The 23,741-nt window shown below is 39.6% G+C and overlaps 1 protein-coding gene across 17 annotated transcripts in view; it reads right to left on the bottom strand.

The window, feature by feature from the left end:
* ROBO2 (roundabout guidance receptor 2) overlaps nucleotides 1–23,741 on the bottom strand; it is a 620,357-nt gene that overhangs the window by 115,989 nt on the left and 480,627 nt on the right. For all 17 annotated transcript variants that reach the window (XM_039529402.1, XM_039529445.1, XM_039529500.1 and 14 more), the window contains 5 exons: nucleotides 17,413–17,584; nucleotides 10,568–10,773; nucleotides 3,630–3,711; nucleotides 2,734–2,899; nucleotides 291–457 (listed from right to left, as the gene is read on the bottom strand). In XM_039529402.1, the coding sequence (XP_039385336.1) occupies nucleotides 291–457; nucleotides 2,734–2,899; nucleotides 3,630–3,711; nucleotides 10,568–10,773; nucleotides 17,413–17,584 (793 nt within the window). The remainder of the gene's footprint in view (nucleotides 1–290; nucleotides 458–2,733; nucleotides 2,900–3,629; nucleotides 3,712–10,567; nucleotides 10,774–17,412; nucleotides 17,585–23,741) is intronic.

Here is a 23,741-nt window from a genome sequence, read left to right as displayed (position 1 = left end):
TATCTTCATCTTTAGGCACCTCAAAACCTTTACAGATCTGGCCTTAAGTGACTTGTCTAAGGTTATACAAAAAGCCTGTAGTGCAGCAGGGAATTAAACTGGGGTTTACAGATTGAGGTGGGTTTACAGTGTTTTGAGTTACCAGAGTGGTGCAAAGCAGCTGAACTAAATTGGCTCAATTTTCAGAGATTTCCACCCCCCCCCCCGCCCTTCTTTCTATTATCAAGTAATTCAAGCAGAAGTCCTGGATACAACTGGAGATCATGTGAACAATTAATGATTGACATTACCTTGTGTGCGGACAGGATCTGTCATAGGGCTGGGGTCACTCAGACCTTGTGAGTTGATTGCTCTCACCATAAACAAGTAGATTGTATTGGGTCGCAATCCTCTTAAAGTGTAGAGTGTTGTCTTTACATGATTAGCAACTGTTTGCCAGCTATTGCTCACAGATTGGCTGCAATGAAAAAAAACATGGTTGAAGACTACAGATTAAAGCAAAAAGAAATCATACAAATACAGAATTGGAAGGGTCCCTGATAGTCCAGTTCCCTGCACTGATGCAGGACTAAGTTTATCTAGGCCATCTCTGATGGGTGTTTGTCTAACCTGTTCTTAAAAACTTCCACTGACAGAGATTTTACAATCTCCCTAGGTAATTTGGTCCAGTGCTTAACTATCCTTACAGTTAGGAAGTTTTTCCTAATGTCTGAATCTCTATTGCTGCAATTTAAGCCCATTACTTCTTATCCTTTCCTCAGTGATTAAGAAGAACAATTCATCACCCTCCTCTTTATAACAAACTTTTACATACTGGGGAGAGAAAGGATTTGTAAAAGAAGTTGGGTTTCATTTCCTTGCCAAGGTTAACCATTGAGGGGAAAAAATAACAAGATCAATTAAAAAAATGAAACAGTTCTGCTGGTTTTAGTTAATTCATCAAGAGGGTAGACCACATTATGAAACAAAACAATAGTACCATAAAAATATTTCAGCCCAGCTGAAGAGAAAGCCTTTCCTAATACATTGTAGCCCACTAAAATAAATACTTGCAAAATGAACAGATACAGAAAAGTGGAAAAGTAAATGTGAATGATAAATGGGGCCCTCTTGAACAAATGTATAAAAATAATAAACCTGTTAAAAGAATAACTTTCTATACTACAGGGTAAATTATGCCAATGAATTGTCTTGCTAAAAGAATGTGTTCTCCTTGAATTAAATCCATATGTAAAATTACTTTTGACTCTTTCAAAAACACAACTGTAAATTAAATATGCATGAATATATTTTCCTGTGCTTATGTTTTCAGCTGGACTGTCCTATAAACAGAATATAGCACTTGCATCTGTAATGATCTCAAGTGTGATTGTTAAAAACAGCTCCCTATGAATATATGGTGATTTTTAGAGTCATCAGTGAGATGTCACTGCAGCTTATGTAAAGACAAATGGAAACTTTTGCTAAGTATAAAGAGAGGATTTCATTTCATAGCTGTCGGTTGTATATTATTCATTAGAAAGTTTTTCTGTCTTTTCCATTTGGGCTTATTAAAGGTAGTCACTATTTTCATATGAGTCAAAAGACATACTGGAAGTTACCATTTTTACGGAAAACAATTATTTGCATATTTTAGAAATGGTACATAGATATTTATGTAGAAGGATGAGTAGTCATCATTGTAGCCTTTTGAGCTGTTACTGTACATATTGTAGATGACCATAGACTACCATGCTAACTAAAAGGAAAAATATATTTACTCCTTTTCTTTCACTTTAAGACTCTGATTCAGGAAGATCCTTAAACATCACCCTAATTTGAAGCACACAAGTAACCCATTGATTTAAGTAACTTGCTGAATTGTGACCTAAGGGCTCAGTCCTGCAAAATACTGTGCACACCTGTGAGGTGCTCAGCTCCTCAGCTCTGATCGACTTCAGACTTGTAGGATCAAGCTCTAAATGATCAGATGTTTGTTTTTTAAATGATATATTTTATTCCATGTGGTATACACATACTAGAATTTCAAAAGGTGTTTTTGTTTGTTTGTTTGTTTTTGTTTTTAGGTTCTGCTTTAAGACTAAACATCCCAACATGTTCAAGGTTTAGGGAATTCTATTATTAACTTTTTTTTTTTAAATCTGTGTTGCCCAACCCTAATTAAACTACCTCCTCTCACGCTGTCCAATTTGAATGTCAACATTCTCATTTGAAACCCTCAGTGATGATCAGGATTAAAAATAATAATAATGGAGATATCCTATCTCCTAGAACTGGAAGAGACCTTGAAAAGTCATTGAGTACAGCCACCTACCTTCACTAGCAGAACCAAGTTCTGATTTTGCCCCAGACCCCTAAGTGGCCTCCTCAAGAACTGAAATTACAACCCTGGGCTTAGCAGGCCAATGCTGAAACCACTGAGCTATCCCTCTTCAGAGATTAAGAAAAAAGTAACAGATGAGTGAATGCATAGTCAAGCTATACTTTTGCTGACCTGAAGAAATAGTCTAGTGCTTGTCTAAAAGTTCTATTAAGAAATAGGTGGTTAATAATAAAAAGGAGAAATTCTTGAAGATTAAGAATGAACTCCATGCCATCAAAGATAAGGCCTTTAGTGAGTTAATTGAATTTGCAGATGTCCACACAGGTACCATCATACCAGGAGCATAGTTAACACTAGGGTTAAAACAAAATTAGAAAGGAAAGAGATTAGAAGTAGAAATTTTCACATACCTAAAAGCCTCAATGATATATGCACTAGCTGGTAAGCTTCCAGGGGTGCCTGGCTGCCAGGACAAGGTGACACTGTTCTTAGTAACATCAGTGACCTGGGGTTTGGATGGTGGCCCAGGAAGATCATTCAAATCATAATTTTTACTGATTGTTGCTCCACCAGACTCTGTAAGGGGTAAATAAAAAAATAGTTAACTTTTATCCTTGACTGAACAATTTGATTTTAAAAAAGGGGAGCAAAAATAAAAAATTATACAAATAATTTACGATAGTCAGCACAATGGCCCCAGTGCTTACTGACCTAACTTAACAATAACAACAGAGAGTCAGGTTTACATTTAGAGGCTTATGTTACTGGATGATTGGCTGTCGGTCTTTATAGAAGCTTTTGCTCATAAAACAAACCAAAGAAAGCAACAACAATAAAAGAAAAAGGAGGGGAGGAGGCAGACAGCCTAGTCTACTTTATTTATTTTTTAATAGCTGGAATAGATTCACCTAAAATGTCAACACATCAGTCAATAGAAGGCATGAGAAAGCTCCCAATCCTACAAAAGGATCTCCAATTAGGTAGAGTCTTTCACCCCACATGAAGCCCCAGTGACTTCAGTGGGATTCTTCATGGCCATAAGGGCCTTCCTGCATGGAAACAGTTAGTTTGTTGATACTCCACTTGAGACTAGATATAGCTCTCCAACGTACCTTGATACTAATACAACTGGTTGTACTATCAATGGAGATTTAGAGATAATAATACCAAAATCTAAGGCGCATGAAGATATCCAGCCTTTCTACCAAAAAATATAGTAGTCTCAATCCTGGTTCCCTTTAAAACACATCTGCTATGATACAGTGAACACAAGCCAAGAGAATGACAAGCCTCTGACATGACTTACCTGTCACCTCTAGCACAGCGCTCCAGGATGTCTCCCCACTTGAACTTGTGGCCACACATGTGTAAGTGCCAGTGTCAGATATCTAGTCATACAAAAATGGTAATTTTTGACAAACCTTTAACATCAGGTGACACAATCCTCTCAATTTTTTTCTGAATATTTCTTGATGTAAAATAAGAAGGACTTAACCTACATTGTACATCACTAAAGGACACCAGACATTTCTCAAATAATCATTTAATGGTGGCTTACTTTTAGCGAACTGTAATAAGATTACTTACTCTTAACAGTTGCACTCTCTTTTCTCCCCCACGCCCATTATTCTAATTCTCATATTGTTAATGTCATTGGTACAGGGCATGGGCATTACAGAATGGTTAATTTAAAACATGTCACCAATGTTTTTTAATATATGAAGGAAGATCCAGGTGAATTCCAGTAAAAATATAACATAACATAGATGTGACTGAAATTATAATTTAAAGTGTGTCTAAATTGTGAAATGGGTACAGATTTCACTTCTCAGAGGAGATTAAGCTTCAGTTTCATAATCCCTGCCTTGATTTACAGTTTCCAATCCCAGCAGGGTTGTCTCACCTCCTTTTATTCTTCTGTTGTAGAGGAAGTATTACTATGCAGTTTATCATGTATGGGTCTTTTTAGATGAGACTTTAAAATCAGTCCTGTCTAATTAGTATGGATATTAAAGTCCTCATGCATAACATTTTCTAAAGGGTAAGGCTGGGTCAGTGGCCTAGGCCAAAATTCCCTCTTCCCTCTCCACTTTTATGCAGAGTGGAGTGAGCCTGTTGATGAGCTAGCAGCTGCCTTCCACACCAGAGGGGTTTCAGTGATGCTGTATGTGCATTTCAGTGGCGCTGTACGTCTGGGGTTTGAGACGTGTTTTGGGATGAAAAGCATTATATTCACATAAATGATCCAGATATGCAGAGTTTATTTGGGGAAATTGTTTGTGGTCACATTGACACTATTAGAGTTATTTCCCCCACTTCTTTTTATTTTTTTTTCCATCACACTGACTGATTTCCCCTGATATTTTGTTATTTGAAGGCTAAGGGATGCTATGAATGAGACTGGTCTGGGGAAATCGATTGAGATCAATGGAATACCACAGTTGGCCAACAGTGTGTAGTCTACTCAGAAGCCCCCAAACTGCTGTGTGAAAAGCATGTTAGCCTAGAGACGGAAATGAAGTGGGGAGAGTGCTGACTCTGATGATATGAGAGAAGAATTATATTCACTGGGGGACGACTGCACTGGAACATCTCAATGGATATACGGCTAAATCCAAAATGGTTTATTGGACTGTAAGGGAATAGTATGTGTGTGCTCTGAACTATATTAAACTGGAACTGAAATCAATGTGCTCATAGCTTGATTTTCCAGATGGCTGTTGAGGCAAATCAGCAAGATGCTCTTTACAATATCTGCTGATATATATTTTAATTGATTTTGAAGTTTATCATGTTTGAATTGTGTTGGCACTTTCTGCTTCTGACACATTATCACTGCAGTATACTATTGTTATGGACAGGGCACGACAGGTAATTAGTGATGTAACTGTTTAGTAGATTTGTATAAGCATGGCCCGAATTTTAAGAAGATGCAGCTGCCTTGACTCAGAAAGGCTCTCTGATAAAAGCTGAAATATTCAAAATGTGAACCAGTTGCCATGGCCTGTCCTGGTGCTCTGGGCAGCGCGGCTGTAGTGCCGCCAGCCACCAGTGCTCCAAGCAGCGCGATACGGGGGCAGGGAGCAAGGGGGGGGGTTGGATAGAGGGCAGGGGAGTTCGGGTGGTGGTCAGGGGTGTGGATGGGGGCAGGGCAGTCAGAGGGTAGGGAACAGAGGGGTTGAATGGGGGCAGGGGTCCTGGGGACAGTCGGGGGTAGCTGGGGCAGCGGGGGGCAGTCAGGGCAGGGGTTCCGGGGTGGTCAGGGGACAGAGAGATAGGGTGGTTGGATGGGGTAGGTGTTCCGGGGGGCAGTCAGGAATGAGAGGAGGAGTGGGATTGGGCGGTGGGAGGGTGGAAAGGGGTTCCGAGGGTGATGGGGCAGGGGTCCCGGGGGGCTGTCAGGGAATGGGGGGGTTGGATGGGGAAGGAGTCCTGGGGGGGCCATCAGGGGGCAAGAAGCAGAGGGGGTCAGATAGGGGGTAGGGGCTGGGCCACACCTGGCTGTTTGGGGAGGCACAGCCTCCCTTAACAGGCCCTCCATACAATTTCAGAAACCCAATGTGGCCCTCAGGCCAAAAGGTTTGCCCACCCCTGTTCTACATAGTTTGTGGATCAGCCACCCCCTCCCAATGACTGCGGCCAACTGGCTGCTTTTAAGGACATGAAGGGAGACAAGTGAAAATCTGAATATATGGATGGATTATGATCGTTATTAAGCACTTTCCCTCCTTTCCCTGGTTAACACTGGGTTTCTGAGCAAGCTATGAATAATAAGCAAGTGGCTTTTTTGGAGCAGAGAAGGAATTTTCCTGTCACCATTGACATGGGTATGGGATTGTTTTCCACTTCCTCACAGCAACCGGGATACTTGGCACATAGGGGAATTGTGTAGATTCACATTTAAGGTTTATCACAACTTTGGCCTGGGGTCCAGTGTGGGTGTTATTAAGCATGGGCAAGGTGATGTAGGGGCTCCAGAGTAAATGTCAGCATTGAGCTAAGGAGAAGGACCATACCCATTAGATGTACTGCAATGAGCTACCTCGACATATACAGTGAACCCTTGTATGCAATAAGGGCAGTGACAATTATTTTGGTAAGATGCTAAAATCTCTATTGGTTGGTTATGGTGAAGGGGAGCTAATTGTAGCCTGCCCTGAGATTGGTCCTGTCTAAAGGACTTCAGTTTGGACTGGACTCCTTGTTGCTGTGGTAGCCTTAGCAGAAGACTTTAATTCATAAAAGTTGCAGCTTCCCATGTAAACTAGGGCTGTCAAGCGATTAAAAAAATTAATTGCAATTAATCGCGCTATTAAACAATAATAGAATACCATTTATTTAAATATTTTTGATGTTTTCTACATTTTTAAATATATTGATTTCAACTAGAACGCAGAATAAAAAGTGTACAGTGCTCACTTTATATTTATTTTTATTACAAATATTTGCACTGTAAAAAAACAAAAGAAATAGTAATTTTCAATACCCACATTACAAGTACTGTAGTGCAATCTCTTTATCATGAAAGTTGAACTTACAAATGTAGAATTATGTACCAAAAAAACTGCATTCAAAAATAAAACAATGTAAAGTTTAGAGTCTACAAGTCCACTCAGTCCTGCTTCTTGTTCAGATCGCTCAGACAAACAAATTTATTTACATTGACAGGAGAAAATGCTGCCCGCTTCTTGTTTGCAATGTCTCCTGAAAGTGAGAAAAGGCATTTGCATGCTACTGTCATTGCCAGCATTGCAAGATATTTATATGCCAGATGTACTAAAGATTCATATGTCCCTTCATGTCAACCAACATTCCAGAAGACATGCATCCATTCTGATGATGTGTTCTGCTCGATGACGATCCAAAACAGTGCGGATCATCACATGTTCATTTTCATCATCATGACTTAGATGCCACAAGCAGAAGGTGGATTTTCTTTTTGGGTGCTTCAGGTTCTATAGTTTCCGCACTGGAGTGTTGCTCTTTTAAGACATCTGAAAGCATGCTCCACACGTCGTCCCTCTCAGATTTGGAAGGCATTTCAGATTCTTAAACCTTGGGTCAAGTGCTGTATCTATCTTTAGAAATCTCACATTGGTACCGTCTTTGTGTTTTGTCAAATCCGCAGTGAAAGTGTTCTTAAATCTAACATGTGCTGGGTCAGCATCCGATACTACAATAACATGAAATATATGGCAGAATGGGGGTAAAACAGATCAGGAGACATACAGTTCTCCCCCAAGGAGTTCAGTCACAAACTTAATTAACACATACATTTTTTTAATGAGCATCATCAGCATGGAAGCATGTCCTCTGGAATGGTGGTTGAACCATGAAGTGACATACAAATATTTATCATAGTTGGCACGTAAATACATTGCAATGCCAGTTACAAAAGTGCCATGCGAACACACCTGTTCTCACTTTCAGATGGCATTGTAAATAAGAAATAGGCAGCATTATCTCCTGTAAATGTAAACAAACTTGTTTGTCTTAGCAGTTGGCTGAACAAATAGTAGGACTCAGTGGACTTGTACGCTATAAAGTTTTACACTCTTGCTTTTTAGTGCAATTATATAACAAAAAATATCTACATTTGTAAGTTGCATTTTCACAATAAAGAGATTGCACTACAGCACTTGTATGAGGTAAATTGAAAAATACTATTTCTTTTGTTTATCATTTTTACAGTGCAAATATTTGTAATCAATAATAACAGAAAGTGAGCAGTGTACACTTTGTATTCTGTGCAGTAATTCAAGTCAATATATTTGAAAAAGTAGAAAAACATCCAAAAATATTTAATAAATTTCAATTGGGATTCTATTGTTCAACAGTGCAATTAAAACTGTGATTAATTATGATTAATTTTTTAATTATGATCAATTTTTTTTTGTTAATTGCATGAGTTAACTGCAATTAATCGGCAACCGTAGTTTAAACCAATTTATGGTGTTGAGTCTTTCTTCCTGGTGTGTCTGATTCAAATAATGCATGCTACTGCACTGAGAAGGTTTAAGGTGTATCTTTCTGAGCCTTAAAGGAAAATGGGTATTAAAGAATGAGCCTCTCAAGGATCAATAAAAGCTCCATGTCTTTTAAAGTCACACTTAATGCCAGATTTTCCTTCCCCCTGCTAGTATTTCTTTTCTCCGTTACAGATCATGTGCCTCTAACAAAGACATTAATGTGCTGGCACGATTCAACAAGTATTTTACTGTTTGTATAACTGCATGCAGGCAGGCATCCCATGAGCTTCTGCCTCATGGACACTCCACAGAAGCCCATCATCAATGCTCTGAAAGTTTGTTTGAAATCACCAAGCTCCCACCTTTAATTGCTGCTTTCTAACACTACTGGGGAATCTTGACTATTCAACCGCACTGTTTAATCCAGCTCTACAGTAAAAATGCATTAACCTTCATGGCCCAAGCCCGCCTTTAGCCCAGAGAGGGAGGATAAATTGTTTACTCAAGGAAAGCTAGCATAAATTTTTTAATAAATTCCATTTTGTTCCAAGGAGGTTAACAATTCATTTACGATCACTGATGAGATGTTGGCAGAAAACTAAACGGCTGCTCTTTTCTTGTTCTTTATAGTTCTGCAGATTATCTTTTTTTTTCATGATAAAACTAAGTATAAGCATTAGTGCTGATGAAATTAAATATTTCCTGAAATTATTTTTAAACAATTAATGTATAATATAACTATAGTTACTTCCTGCACCGTATGTATTATATATTTGGATAGCTATAATGAGTATCTCTATACTTTATATATTATACATAAATACATACATCTACACAAAGGTTGTCATTAGCAAGATAACATTTACCAACAAGATACAGCAGATTTTGTTTGTACTCTAAATAAGACATAATAGTGTTATCTCAGATATCAATATGTTAAATTGTTGGTAAATTTTGCCTTTTGAATGCCAACCACTCTGTGAGAGTATAGATATATCAAAGAAGCAATCCTCTATCCGTGATCTGCACAGCAGAATAAAGTAGCCAGAAAGCTACTTTAAATGAGCGACTGAGGATTACCCCATGCCACCTGGCTCCTATCGCTTCCCATAGAGGGCATTCCCCGAGTGGGGAAGGAACAGGTTGGAACACACGGTACATGCTGGGACCACTGCAACTGGCATAACTTAGATCCACCACATGTATCTGATTCCAGAATTGAGCCTGTGTATGCACACAAAGCTACACTCTGTCACTTCATTCAGGGTTATTTATTTTGTTTTGTTTTATTTTTGCTTTCTTATAAAGCCTTGTAAACAGCAGATTTATTTAAGAAAGGAGTGCCAATCTGCATGTGTAAGGATCACAGGCATGACTACAGGCTGCAGGAATGGACCCAATTATATAAGAAAATGGCCTATTTATTAAATTCTAAATCCCCTTTGGAAAATAAACATGCTTCAAACATATAGTGTTTTTATTTTTTTTTTATTTTAGATAAAAAGTCATTTAAAATGTTTGACGAGAGGTGATCAAGGGAACCAGAATTTCATTTCAGATCAAATTTCATATTGACAACTTTTCATTTTGTCTCTTCTCCCTTCTAAAATTCAGGGCATCTGATTTTCATATACCTCAAAACCACACTGGCCAGACAGTGTTCCATGCCCTGTGCCAAAGAGGGATGAAATATTACCCTAACCAAGCAGCAGGGGAAACACCAATACACATAGGACAGAACCAGCGTAGCCAGCTGCAGGGTATCTCCTTCTCCCAGGCCCTCATGTAGTGGATCTGGTAGGGGAGGGAGTAGCCAAAGCCCGGCTGCAGCCTAGGAATCCCTGGCTGCGGTAACACCTCCAGGGAGACAATTATCAGCTGGAACAAATGAGGCTGCTCTGACTTGCAACTTTGAATGAACTGGCATCCAGCCTCAGGATCAAATGAGATGGAGATGGTGACTAGTCCTCCCTCCCATCTCCTGCATGGAGTGAAGCTTGACCAGCCCCTACTGCTGGGTACTATGTTCTAACACATTTTGTCTGTATCCTAATGTGTTACCTGAACCCTCTACAGCAACGTTAAATCATATCTCCCTTTTTTATTTCTCTTGCAGAGAATTTTGCTCAATGAAAGCTTGCTGGTGAAAGACATTATTCTAAATGGAGGGACATGTCAACTTTGAAGATAAGGATGCCTAACTGTTTGATGGGGGCTCCTCACCAGCTCAGTAATGACCCAGTCCCAACAAAGATTCATTCGTATCAGTACTCACGCGTAGACTTTTAATCTGCAAGGTCCCCTGCTCCTGTATTGATGTTCTAGGATCTCTGCCCAGGAACGTGAATCCTTCCTTTAACCAGCTAATAACAGGAAGTGGGTCGCCAGTGGCCTTACATTTCAACAAAGCTGTCCCATCTACTGCCAACGTCTGATTGGCTGGACCTTGGAGAATGATGGGTGGAGGCCTATCTGTCAAAACTAAATGAAAACACAACAATTACTGAACCTCTCTACTTTTAAAAATCATGTTTAGCAGTTAGTATCTGGTATTGTGCAGGAGGTCAGACCAGATGATCATAATGGTCCCTTCTGACCTTAAAGTCTATGAGTCTATAACAGACTACAGATTTTAAGAAAATCCTATATGATATCCAGGGAGGTTGAAAATGCTAATTTCTGCAATGCTCACTATGCATTCATGCACCAACAAATGAGATGTTTGATTGACATATTTAAAAGGGTTGTCCTTAGTTACAATAAAATGGTACCTAGATGTGAGTTTGCTATTAACAAACATTGAAAGATTATCACATTTATTTGCGTAAGGGTATGTCTACTCTGCAATAAAACACCCATGGCTGGCCCACGTCAGCTGATGCAAATTGCAGTGTAGACATTCAGGCTCGAGCCTGAGCTCTGGGACGCAGCGAGGGGGAGGGTCCCAGAGCCCAGACATCTACACTGCTATTTTAGAGCCCTGCAGCCTGAGCCCTGCAAGCAGGAGTAACCAGACACAGGCCAGCTGTGGGTGGTTTTTATTGCAGTGTAGGCATTGCTTAAGATTAGCTAAAAAGTACTCAAGCACATTCATAGGTGCTGGAACTAGAGATACTGGGGGTGCAGCAGCCCTAGGTGCTGACTGCATGAGTGCTCCGAGGCTAGAACACCCATGGAAAAAAACTAGTGGGTGCTCAACATCCACCAGCAACCTCCCCGCATCAGTTCCTCCCCCTCCCTCCCAGTGCCTCCCACCCGCAGCAATCACCTGTTCAGCGGTGGGTAGGAGGCACTGGGGGCTGGGAGTGGAGTGAGGGAACTCAAGAGAGGGGGGTGGAGAGAGGGCGGGAAGAGGCGGGGCAGGGCAGAGCAGGGATGGGAAGAGGTGAGGCAGGGTAAGGGCTTAGGGGAAAGGGTGGAATGAGGGCAGGGCCTGGGGCAGAGTGGGGGGTTGAGCACACCCGGGTAACTCAGAAAGATGGTGCCTATAGCGGCAGAGCCTTTTGGCTTAAAGTGGTTTATATCATAATATAGGGTTTACATTTTGATTCAATGGCTCTCAGCACCCCCACTATACAAATTATTCCAGCACCATAGAGCACATGCTTAAGTTTAAGCAGGTGTTTCAATCTCATTGGCATCAAAGTTAAGCATATTTTTAAATGCTTTCCTGAAAACAGATGGTCTCCTGAATCAGGGCCTTAGATAAAAGCTAAGACAGTTATCTACCAACCATAACGGTTAGTTAAAAGTGTGCATTTGATCATGTTTCCCATTCATGTTCAATGTGCAAATGTTCATAATTGGGAAATAACATTTAATAACAACACAAAATCTTTCCCTAACTGATCTAACTGATTGCATCATGCTCTTCAGTGAGGAACAGTTCAGACTTAATCAAGCTGTGTGTTTACCTATCAAATCATGTTATCACCTTTTGAAACCATGAACTCTGTTATTATTCTCCTAATATTTTACATTTGCATGCTTAAAATAGTTCATAAAAGATTTTTAACTAGTGAGTGCCTAGCTGCACCTGAGCCTTATTCTGCTACCAGTGGGATATCGTGAAGATGAGGTAAATGCTCATGTTAAATTTTCTTGCAAGAATTTTTTTCAGAAATAATTCTGTTGAACCTATTCTGTGCCATCTGTGAAGGAGAAAAACATAGCTTTGTTGTTTCTATAAGAGTTGTTTATGGAGAGAGAGAGTAAAATAAACAAGGGGCTGGATTCTTCATTAATGGAAATGGAGTTATACCATCATAACAGCAGTCTAACAGAATTGAGAAACAATTCTCAGATGTTTAGCTTTTATACTGTTATAACTTTAAATCTCTGAACAGTATGTCTGGCATCTGAATGAAAGTATTCTGATAAACAGGATTAGCTCCTGAGCTAGTGTAGGTTCACATAGCTCAACTGATGTCAATTGAGTTACATCAGTTTACTCCAGCTGAGGATCTGGCCCAATGTATTTAGTATACATACATGCTTTTGAATGAAACCACAATAAATTTAAGTGCGTCTTAAAGAAATGTGGCTTGCATTGCGTTGAACTATTCAAGACATGAGCCCACAGCATTGTCAAGGCTCCAAAGTGCTTTCGGTACACTGTTTAATATATAGGAAAGAGGAGGGCTAATGTAAGCATTTGTTTTTTTATTCAAAATGTTTGTTTTTGGAACTGTAACATCGCACCAACCCTAAAACCTTCTCTTAATCTGGGAAATAAGGCTGATGAATCTACTTGCTGTAATAATACCTTGGGATGTGATTTCAACAAACTTATTGTAACTAGAAATTTAAAATGTGCATTGAAAGCTAATTTAGAACATTTGTCACAGGAAATGAAAACTGCCTTGGAAATTCTGAAATACCATACACTGAATTCAGCGATGACACAGGTACCAGTAGGACACAAGAAAAACACAATGGGATGTATTTTCACCTCAAAACACATATTTACATCTCGTTAGGGTTAAGCACAGTTACACACAACTGTTGAAGAGAGAGCACTGCCCCGCCATTTTAAGAAATAAAAACTCAATCTCAATTTTATGCTGTAATTACGGAAATGTGTGTATGGCCCATCAAAGTACTATACCTACAGCAAAAATATATCCAGGTGACAACTAGGCCACATAAGTTTTCATTTACATTTAATGCAGATCAATGAGTTTTCAGTTTTTTAGGTGAGTAGGTATAGATTAAAAGAATGAAAACATATAATTGCTTAGGTTGAGAACTATATGTCTTTAGTTATTTGTAGCAACTCATTGCCTTGTTTTATGGGTAGCAATCTAGGTATTTTAAAAGCTTATTGTTTTTTAGATATTGCTCTTTGGCATCTAATTAGTTTTTTTACTGCCCAAATGAGTAGCTCATAATCTTTTAAATGGGTTTGATCAATAAAGTAATTGAAAGTCTCCTGGCCAGAAGGAATCTTCATTTTCAAGGGTGTTATGGGTGAAAGACTACTACAGGTTTCCATGACACTAAGGCTAAAGGTTAAATGAACACTTAGGATTTCCAGTGATCTGTGAACAACTGTATTGTCTTCACTTCTATGACTTGTAAATCTTCTGTAAAATGTTTCTAAATTCTCCTGTTTTTGTCAGTTATTTAAATATATAAACAGGATTCCCATGATATAGGTCTCTCAGTGAATCAGGAACCAACACTTGAGCAGTGCTTTGGAAAGATGTTTGTATATGTCTGAGGGTCTATCTATCTCAAAGATGGACAAATACGGTAAAAAATCCATGAATGGTTGCTCTAATTTTTAGGTGAATTTGTTTTGTCCAAGCACAAACCCTTTTGTGTTCATTTTCTACAAACGTGTGTGATTGAGCTATACTGGTATGAATATTCACGAAAAGTGAACTTCAAAGTCGTATGTGCACACATTCATGAAAACTGAATTTAAAATTAGTATCTGCAAGCATTCACATATGCATGTAATCTAGTGATGGAAACAAGATCATGTGCCTTATCTGACTAGTCACAACTAAGCAATACAACTTGAATTTCAAGTGAGAGAGCTGGATACTCACAGAGAACTATTTGTGACTAATCCATAGAGTAAAAAAACATACACAGTGGCCAAAAAGATCAATCAATAATTATGAATAATGAATTGATTAGGGGAAATTGAGATTTACTTCTGAATATTCTGTGCACAAAAATGAGGCTAAATTTATGGAATAAATTACTAATTGTGAATTATTCTCTTTATATCACACAGACACACAGTTAAATGGAAGCTTTTAGTTTATTTGCATGACCTGCTGTTACAAGACTCTGAGCTGCATGCTTACCTTTGCTTTTGAAAGATTGCAAAGACTGTCTCATTTTTTTTTTTTGAATGATGTTATTTTTCTAGATGTGAGTTAGACTCTGGATTTATGTGATGATCTTTCAAGATAGTACAAGATTTGAATTTCAAATATATCGAAAGCTCTCAGCACAGTCCATAATCAGCAAAATTATCACTCAACTCAGCACATTTCATCACAGCAAGTAATCTTTTCTCATAGGAACACTTGAGTTAAAAATATTTCCAGTGAAGACGTCTAAGTGCAAAAATGTAACAACTGAAACACTGCTATATATGGTATAATTAAGCACTTGTTTTTCTGCACATGACATATGTTTTCATTCTGTATTGGAATTTCAATTGAATCCAAATTACTCTGGGATCAAACAAAACTGTGTTCAAAATGAAAATGATGGCTTGCCACTATTATTAAATCATTAACCAAACAGAAAAATTCTGGGCTATGAAGTAAAACTGAAATCACCAGCCAAAAACTGGAAAGCTAATGCTTAAATATATGGCTAATATTTGAAATGTTTATATTTTAATATATTTTTAAACCCTGAAATTAGATTTCTCTACTGATAAAAACATTAACTTCTATAACCTATACTTAGCATGAGCTGACAAAGAATATTTAGTATCAGAGGGGTAGCCGTGATAGTCTGGATCTGTAAAAAGCGACAAAGACTAACTTTATAGACTAACAGACGTATTGGAGCATAAGCTTTCGTGGGTGAATACCCACTTCGTCAGACGCATCTATGATACAGTGGTACCTTTATTTATACAATCACAATTGCAAAATACTCTATTTGCACATTCTTCATGACCTTCATCTACCCCTCAACTCAATAATGAATTCATATTTCTATAAAATAATCTTGTATTATATTACAGTGAGTGTCTTGACTTTCAGGTTCTGGGAGATATTTGAAGAATGCAGGTTTTTCATTCCTTTAGTTATACAGGCACCATTGAATGCTTTCTTAAGGAATGTAGAATGCTAAGTACCTTTGAATGTAATTAGTTCAAGCTGAGTTTGCTTTTTGCCATGGACACCTTAATGAGCTTTTTCTGTTGACTGGCTGCATAAGCTGATGCAGATGCAGAAGAGGTCAATTATGATTTCTTTTTTCATACAGAGAAATAAATAAAGATTAAGAAGGACCAGAGGCCTTTTCTGTCTAAAGGAAGAATTTTTCATCACTGATATCCCCTTGAACCTGACTTGCTCCTTTCAGCCCCTGTTGCAGTAAATCTCTGCAGCAACAGCAGGTGCAACCATTAACAGCTCAATGTCCTATCAGCCAATGTTTGTATGTTCTATTTATTCCAATCACAGCCATGGCATTGAATCAGACAGCGCCGTGGACAGATATTAAAAAATACTGCCTTTCCATTAATTTTAAATGACCTTTTAATCTACATGTAAATTTGAATTGTATGAAAATGCATCATTTTGTCATAGAGAGTAAGAGAAAGAGAAGACTTAAAGAGGTCACAGAGCGAAGGTTAGGCTTTAATCTCCTAGAAACTACTTTAAGGAAATGCAGTGCGTGCTTGTAAAGATACAAGGATAAGGAAGAAATTATCTTTCCTTGTCATAGAAATATAGACAGCTTTTGGAAAACAACAGAAAAAAAGGCATCAAATTCATGCTCAAACCTCTATAGCGTGTGTCTGAACCTCTCTACCTGTCACTTGCGATGAATATGCTTTTGTGAAAAGCCAGATTATTCAGAATTAGACATCTTTTCAAACTTTCATGATGTAGGCAGGTCTCTGAGGGAGCTGTAATAGTGGATCTGTGCATGTAACAACAGTTTTAACGGCAAAAATTCATCAAAGTCTGTCAGGAGATATTTAATGAGTCGGTTAAGATAGGGAATAATAAGGCCTGGGAATGCGATGACCTGCTAGGCAAATAGGAATTTCAGCTCCATTTTCTCTAGTAATATAAAGGCACTATTCTGCCCTAGATCCATGTACAGCACTCATACTGATGTTAACAGGATTCATGGGCTCAAATGAAAGGAGATATATGTACTATGTAGGAAAGAATGCATTTAAGGTATTTTCCTGAAACAAAATGTGGAAATGATTAGTGACAAATCACACTGTGTTGTAGTATTTGTCAATCTGTCAGATTCCTATCACTGCAATATCGGAACGCAGCACAAATATTAATTATCCTTAAAACACTCCTGTGAGGGTAAGGAAATATTACGGGCCCCTGTTTACAAATGGGGATTTGAGAGACAAAGAAACTAAGGGCCAGGATCCTCAGTTGATATGCACAGACATAGCTCCATAGATTTAAATGGAGTTATTCCAATTTTCATGAGATGACAATATGTCTCAAAGTGACTTCCCTAAGGTAACACAAGAAGTCTGTTGTGGAGCTGGGAATTGAACTGAGTTTTCCTGAGTTGCTATTCAATGCTTTACCACAAAACCATGCATTGCTCATTCTGGATTAGGATACGAGCATCTTAAATTTCAGTTCCACTGTATTGGACAGTGTCCCTTAATACAAATTATATTCTGAGCTGGTGTATCTTTTTCACTTTTGATTGTTTTAAAGAGGTACAAAATTTCATATAATGTGCAAACCTGTATTCCATGTTTTTGTGTTCATGGAGAAGACTCTGCACCAAGGTCCTTTTTTGCATTATTCATAATTTGTAGAATCCTACATGTTTGCCAATATGAATTACATTATCTGACATGTCTATATTTACAAATTATATTTTAATTCTTTGGTGCTATTGGTTTAAAAAAAAATCCTGATTTCTCACCATCAGTAACTTCCAGTTGAGCTTTTGCTAAAATGCTCCCAGCAACCGTCAGTGCCTGACAGATATAGTAGCCTGCATCAGATCGTTGAATGTTAGTAATAGTGAGGTCGCCTGTTGGTGATACTGAATATCTACTGTTGGGCTGGAGAGGCTGGTTTGGAAAGAGTAGATTCTGTAGAGACAATTCAAATCACATCAGTGCAAATACAAGAACATTGCTTTTCCCTCAGTCGAGGGCACAATAATTTTCTTTACAAGCATTATGCAAAAACACAAATAAAAAAACACTACTGTTTATATAATATCACAGGTGTGCATAGGGCTTTACAGACACATAATAAGATAATGTTGCCTGCCTGGAGAAGCTTGCAGTTTAAATTAGACACAGCACCACTGAGAAATTATGACAGACAATTGTGTTGCCAGTAGGGGTTGAGGTTTGGAAGAAGATTTCAACAAATACATGTGGGTGATTTGTTTCATATGTATCTCATTAGTTCTGACTTTGTTTCATATGTACCTTGGTAACTCTGAACTTTATTTTAATAACATAAATAGCTGGGTGTTACATCAGGAAGAGCTAACACTACAGTGCACATTAGAAAGCTATCTAAAAGGAATGAATTATGAGTAGTGATCTGAAAGAGCAGAGTGAGATTGTTTGGCAAAGGGGGCAGCATGAACAAGGCATAGAAGCAGAAGTGGCAGGAGGACACAAAAGGATCATAAAGAAAGAGGGATTGGCAGAGCATGGGAGGTGAAAGGAGGAGTAGAAGAAAATTAAAACTGAGACGTAGACAAGAGGCAGACAGTGTGGAACCTTGAAGGTGAGGACAAGGAGTATAAATTTGATGTGAAAATTGGCAAGGAGATGATAGTTTTGAGGAGAGGGTGGCACATTTATATTGGGGGTGGGTTATTTTAGCTGAAGCCCTTTTAATGGACTGGAGGGGGAGAGATGAGAACTGGGGAAAATAGAGTGGAGGAGATTCAGTAATCAATTCAAAATGATAATCAAGGAACCAGGGCTTTAGCAGCTGGGGACAAATATTCCAGGGAAAAGTGGTAACATTTGACAGTGGCTTTGATGCGAGGAAAGAAGGGTTGAGAAGAGTGAGACACAGCACTTGGGGAAAGACAGGTTAGTGAAAGAGAGGGTTTAGGAGTTATGATGAGACGTTAGTACCTAAAGGAGGAAAACTGACTGAAATAACTAATTCCATAAGAGATATGGAACCATGATTTATGGATTTATGAACCAGCTTAAATAAAACAAGCACTGAACCAACCCCTATAAAAATATTACAATTGTTAACACCAGTGACGTACCCAAACACTGCAGCAACACTACTGTTAGCTATTGATCATTACTCTAGGGCAGTGGGTCTCACACTTATTTGATTATGCCCCCCTTCTTTGTGTCTATAGTTGCTTATGTTCTCCCCCTGCCCCTCACAAGTATATATACTGCTGCCCAGCTCTGAAGGGAGAGTGGAAACCAGCGGCTGCTGGCTGGCCACTCAGCTGTATAGGTAGTGCTGTGCGGGCAGCAGCTCAGAAGTGGGGGTGGCAATGTGATTTTCTAATATCACTTTTCACAGCAGACTTAGCACCCCATTGCCACCCTTACTTCTGTGCTGCTTCTGTCACCCCAGCGCTGACAGCTGGAGTCCTGCTGCTACCAGGTGAGGGAAGGAGAGCCAGAGCCAGCTAGTGCTTGGGATCCAGCTGTCACCCCGGGGGTTGTGCGGTGGGGCTCTGGCTGTCCCTGGATCCTATCCCCCCCACCTCCTGGATGTGCATGACCCTTTTGCACAAGCCCCAGCCACCTGGGACTGACAGCCAGAAAAAATAGCTCACAGATCAGGCCTCCCCTTGCTTGACACATTCACATTCTCATGCCTCCTTTGAGAGGCCCGCTCCATAGTTTGAAAAGCACTACTTTAGGGTAAGGTAGTTTTGTTTGGCTTTCTAATAATGGGAGTTTGGAAAAGTTCAGTTAAGATTTCGAAGTTTGCCTAATATGCAGGATGGGATTTTTAAAAGCTTTGAGTGTTGACTAAAACTGTTCCAAATGGAGCTATTGGGAGTTTTACCATTGACTTCCATGGGAGCAAGGTTAGGCTAATGCTGAGTAGTTTTGGAAAAAATCATACCTCCTACCTGACATGGCTTTATCGGCAGTGTAGATGCAACTGTGCCAACAGAAAAGTGCTTCTGTCGGTTTAGCTAATGTCATTCAGGGAGGTGGTGTAACAATGCCAGCAGAACTCTTTCTGCTGGCTTATGCTGTGTCTACATTAGGGGGCTCTGCTGGAATAGCTATACTGGTCAAGGATCTGTAGTGTAAGCAAGCGCTGAATGAAGAATGAGCATAAAAGCCCACTTGTGTGAGAATTTTGATGTGGCCGAGTTTTGGAGCCACTCATCATCCATCTTGACGATTTGTGGACGGCAACACAAGGTAGTACAAATCAGGGTTTATAATAATTTTCACTGTTGCATTCAAAATATTATTTTCCGATTATGTGACCATCCTTCTTTGATTCTTCAGCATGGGCCAGATACTGAAGGGCCTTGGGCCCCAGTGAATTCTACGCTTCAGTGGGAATTGATGAGGCTCAGCACCCTTGAGAATTAGACCCCATGGATTATAAATTGCCATAAATTGACCGCAGAGTAAATTTAAAAGAATTTAAAATAAAGTAAGTGGATTCAGTTAAACTGTTCGCTCTTTCAGGCCTAATGGTGACATGCTGGCCCACAGAGGGCCACAGTCATCCCTGGCATAACTCCACTGACTTCAATGGCTTTATGTCCATTGACTGTAATGGAGTTACACCGGGGATTAATTTTGCCCACAGTGTTTAGGAACTAGAGACTAGTAAGAGTAAATTCACTGCCTTAAGCTGCTGCATTTCATTGGAGTGCTGCTGTTAAGCTTTGGGGGGAAAGGCTACCAAACACAAAGGATCAGCTGTTGATGCACAAGTTGGCACAAGGATTGTTCCAGAGGGAACTATTCCCCTCCCTTCCAGCTGGCTGTGCTTAGTGAAACAGGATGGAGGAACAGGTCCAGGATGAAGAATTCCCTGTAATCACTGGAATGGGCTAGCTTGACTAGCTCTACACAGTATTACAATAAACACTAACAGCAGCATTGCAAGGAAGATAGTTTCTTGACAAAGGGTATGTCTACAGTGCAATTAAAAATCTGTGTCTGTCCCAACCATGCCAGCTGACTCAGGTCCGCCTGGCTCAGGCTAAGAGGCTGTTTAATTGCAGCGTACACATCCTGGCTTGGCCTGGAGCCTGGGCTCTAGGAACCTGCAAGGTGCAAGAGTCCCTGATCTTGGGCTGCAGGCTGAACCTGAACGACTACACCACAATTAAATAGCCTCTTAGCCTGAACCGTGGGAGCCTAAGTCAGCTGGCATGTGCCAACCACAGGATTTTAAATGCAGTGTAGACATTCCCTCGGAGACAAAGAAAACATTGCAAGTCCAAATGGCAAGGAGTAAACATTCAGAGATACAGTGTCCTCACATGTTAACCTTAGGTGTGGCCAAGGTATTGTACTCTTCATTTCGATGATAAAATATAGTAAGTGGAGACTTTGCTATTTAATGGAACAGTGTCTTATTTCAAACCTGGAAAGTTTATATTAGGATGGTAACTTTAACCTGGTTAACCTTTGTTGTTTCATTGTTGCTCAATTAAGAACATGCGGGTATAATGAATCACATTGAGCTATGTTTCAAGGTTTGATTATAAACATCAAGATATCAATTTTATGTTGCCTTTATTTGCCAAAAAAGAACATTCTAACCCTACGGGATCTGGTTCTCAATATTGTAATTAATTTTCCAGGTTTGTAATTAAACAGCTTCAACATGGTACAATCAGTAGGTAATAACATTCAATTAAAGACAGAAGACACATTTTCACCTTAAAATGTTTTTACCCTTGAAGTGATACCAACGGAAGAGGATAAAATAGAGTATTAACACTTTTCAATTACACTAAATGACTTTAATCCTGCAAATGATGCCCTACTTTAATTAGAAGCTCTTCTCTTTATTACAACATGATGGATGTCCACTTTATTAGATTCAAGCGTGACACTATAAGCCCACTTTACATAAACATTACCATGTTATTAAAACCCTCTACAAGAAGGGTTTTTGAAATGTTTGCTAGCACATCAGCATTTCCTGGTTTAATTTCAAAATGCTATTATATTTTCCTCCTGGAACAATTTGCTCCTTAGTGAGGCCCACAATCCTGCACCTTGCAAGAATCAGAACCACGTATTTGATGGTTAGATCTGAGCTTCCTTACATGTCGCATAATCAAATTAATAAAATTGAGTGAAGAATCAACTTAAACAACTTAACAATTGCACACGCATGTACTGCTGTAGCTGCACAACCCCAGAGAACATAGGATATTGAGTCTGGTCTTGATCCTGTAATTGGACCATTGCGCCCCATGCAGCACTCCATTAATTTCATTGTGGCTCCATGTGGGTAAACCTTTGCACAGGTCCGAGGCTCCACTCATGTAGATCTTATGACTGCACAACTGGGGCCTCAATTAATATGTGCAGTAATAAAGATGTCTTTGGACACCTTGGTGCACAGCCATACCAGCCCACATTCTAACATTCTAAGAAGATAAGCTTTTATACAGGATGCAGACTTTCTCCATTCTTAACTCACTTCCTTGTTATAAAGGCACAATTAGATGGTGAATAAGCTGATGGGACTTCAATGAGGTCAGGTGGTGGCAGCTCATGGTGGGACTAGACAAGCAGCTTTAACAGGCCCAGAAACAGATCTGCAGAGAATGCTGGGCTACTAATATTCACTGACCCAAACCAAGAGCAAGTTTTGTCGTGGGTGGAGTGATGTGATCAGAGAACTCTTGCCTAGGGCTACTGGGAATTCACTGAGACTGGTGGGAGGGATTTGAATGGATTACACTGCAGGTTTCCTGATTGCTTTAATCTTTATTTGAATATTACTGGATTGCTGCATTTTCCAAGAATCTATGTCCCTATGAAAATAATGCCTTGGTGGTAGCATGTAGGACAAGTGTAGCTACATGCCACAGTGAAAAACAGGCTGCATCCACACTATAGAGTGTAGCTTCCCTGTAGTGGGGAAAGGCTCCAGCAATGTGTATGCAGTGGGACAGTGTATATGGGGGAGATATTGCTTGTGCGTGAAAAGAACTGCGTAGGGTACATACCCTAGGGTTCTGGCATGTCTTTATTTACCTAAGCCATGCCTCGCCGTCTACACTGCTATTTATACCCGTGCTAGGTGGGAGTGCAGTGTACATGCTGCCGTAACTGTAGACATAACCTGAGTGCTTGGGGGTGATGGTGGTGGTGGTGATGAAGTTCCGCCTGCTTAGGGCAACAGGAAGAGGATTTATTTATTTTCCCCAGAATTCTAGGTGGGGGCTAAAGTTAATTTTAATATTCTCCAAAAGGGACTCATGACACATTGAATCTGGTCCTTCTAACTACCATTAACCACCTGGGAGAAGGGTAACAGATGAAAATATATCCAGTTGACTCCAGGAGAAAAATTATATTAACATCCAGGGCTACAGTCTCTATTTAGATCTAGGCCATTTGTACAATTCAGGTACCACAAAGTGCAAGTAACTATCCACAAATGGGCAGCAGAGAATTCCACCAGTGCAATGTATCTCACATGGATGTAACAACAGCCAGCTCCCTGATGCCCTCCTCTCCTGCCCTTAGTAGAGCTCATGTTCAGGAGAGAATCTGGGCCATGGTTTGCAACATCCAAACTTTACCCACCAAAAGGAAAACCATCCAGACAGTGAGACAGCCTGTTTTCTGAAACAACTAGTCTTGGCAAAGCAACAACATTGGAAATTTACACAAAGATTTATCAGTGACAGCACCACATTCAAATCTAAAGCTAAGGAAATCATTATTGGCCCAGGGAGGTGTCAGAAACTCAGTCATTAAAATGACACTAAATACTCAGGGGAAATTTTTCCAAAATGAGTCTCGGAAATTGTGCATGCCAGTTTTATGGAGGCAAACAGCTGCATGCTCAAAACCTGCATTTGCATGCACTGTGGCACACGTCAGTGCAAATCAGGCAGTTAGATCTATTACTACCTGATTATGACAACACAGGTGCCCTGTTGTAATTACTGCCCCTGATTGGCTAAAAATTGTGTACATCCTCTTATTTTTGTTACCCTGTCTCCTTCGCTCCATACCATATTTATCCCATCCACCTGTTGTCTTGTGTTTCAGACTGAAAACTTTTTAGGGATCC

This window comes from Mauremys reevesii, linkage group 1 (assembly GCF_016161935.1).
Source record: "Mauremys reevesii isolate NIE-2019 linkage group 1, ASM1616193v1, whole genome shotgun sequence".
NCBI classification, from domain to species: Eukaryota; Metazoa; Chordata; order Testudines; family Geoemydidae; genus Mauremys; species Mauremys reevesii.
This window is presented reverse-complemented; position numbering and strand designations above follow the sequence as displayed.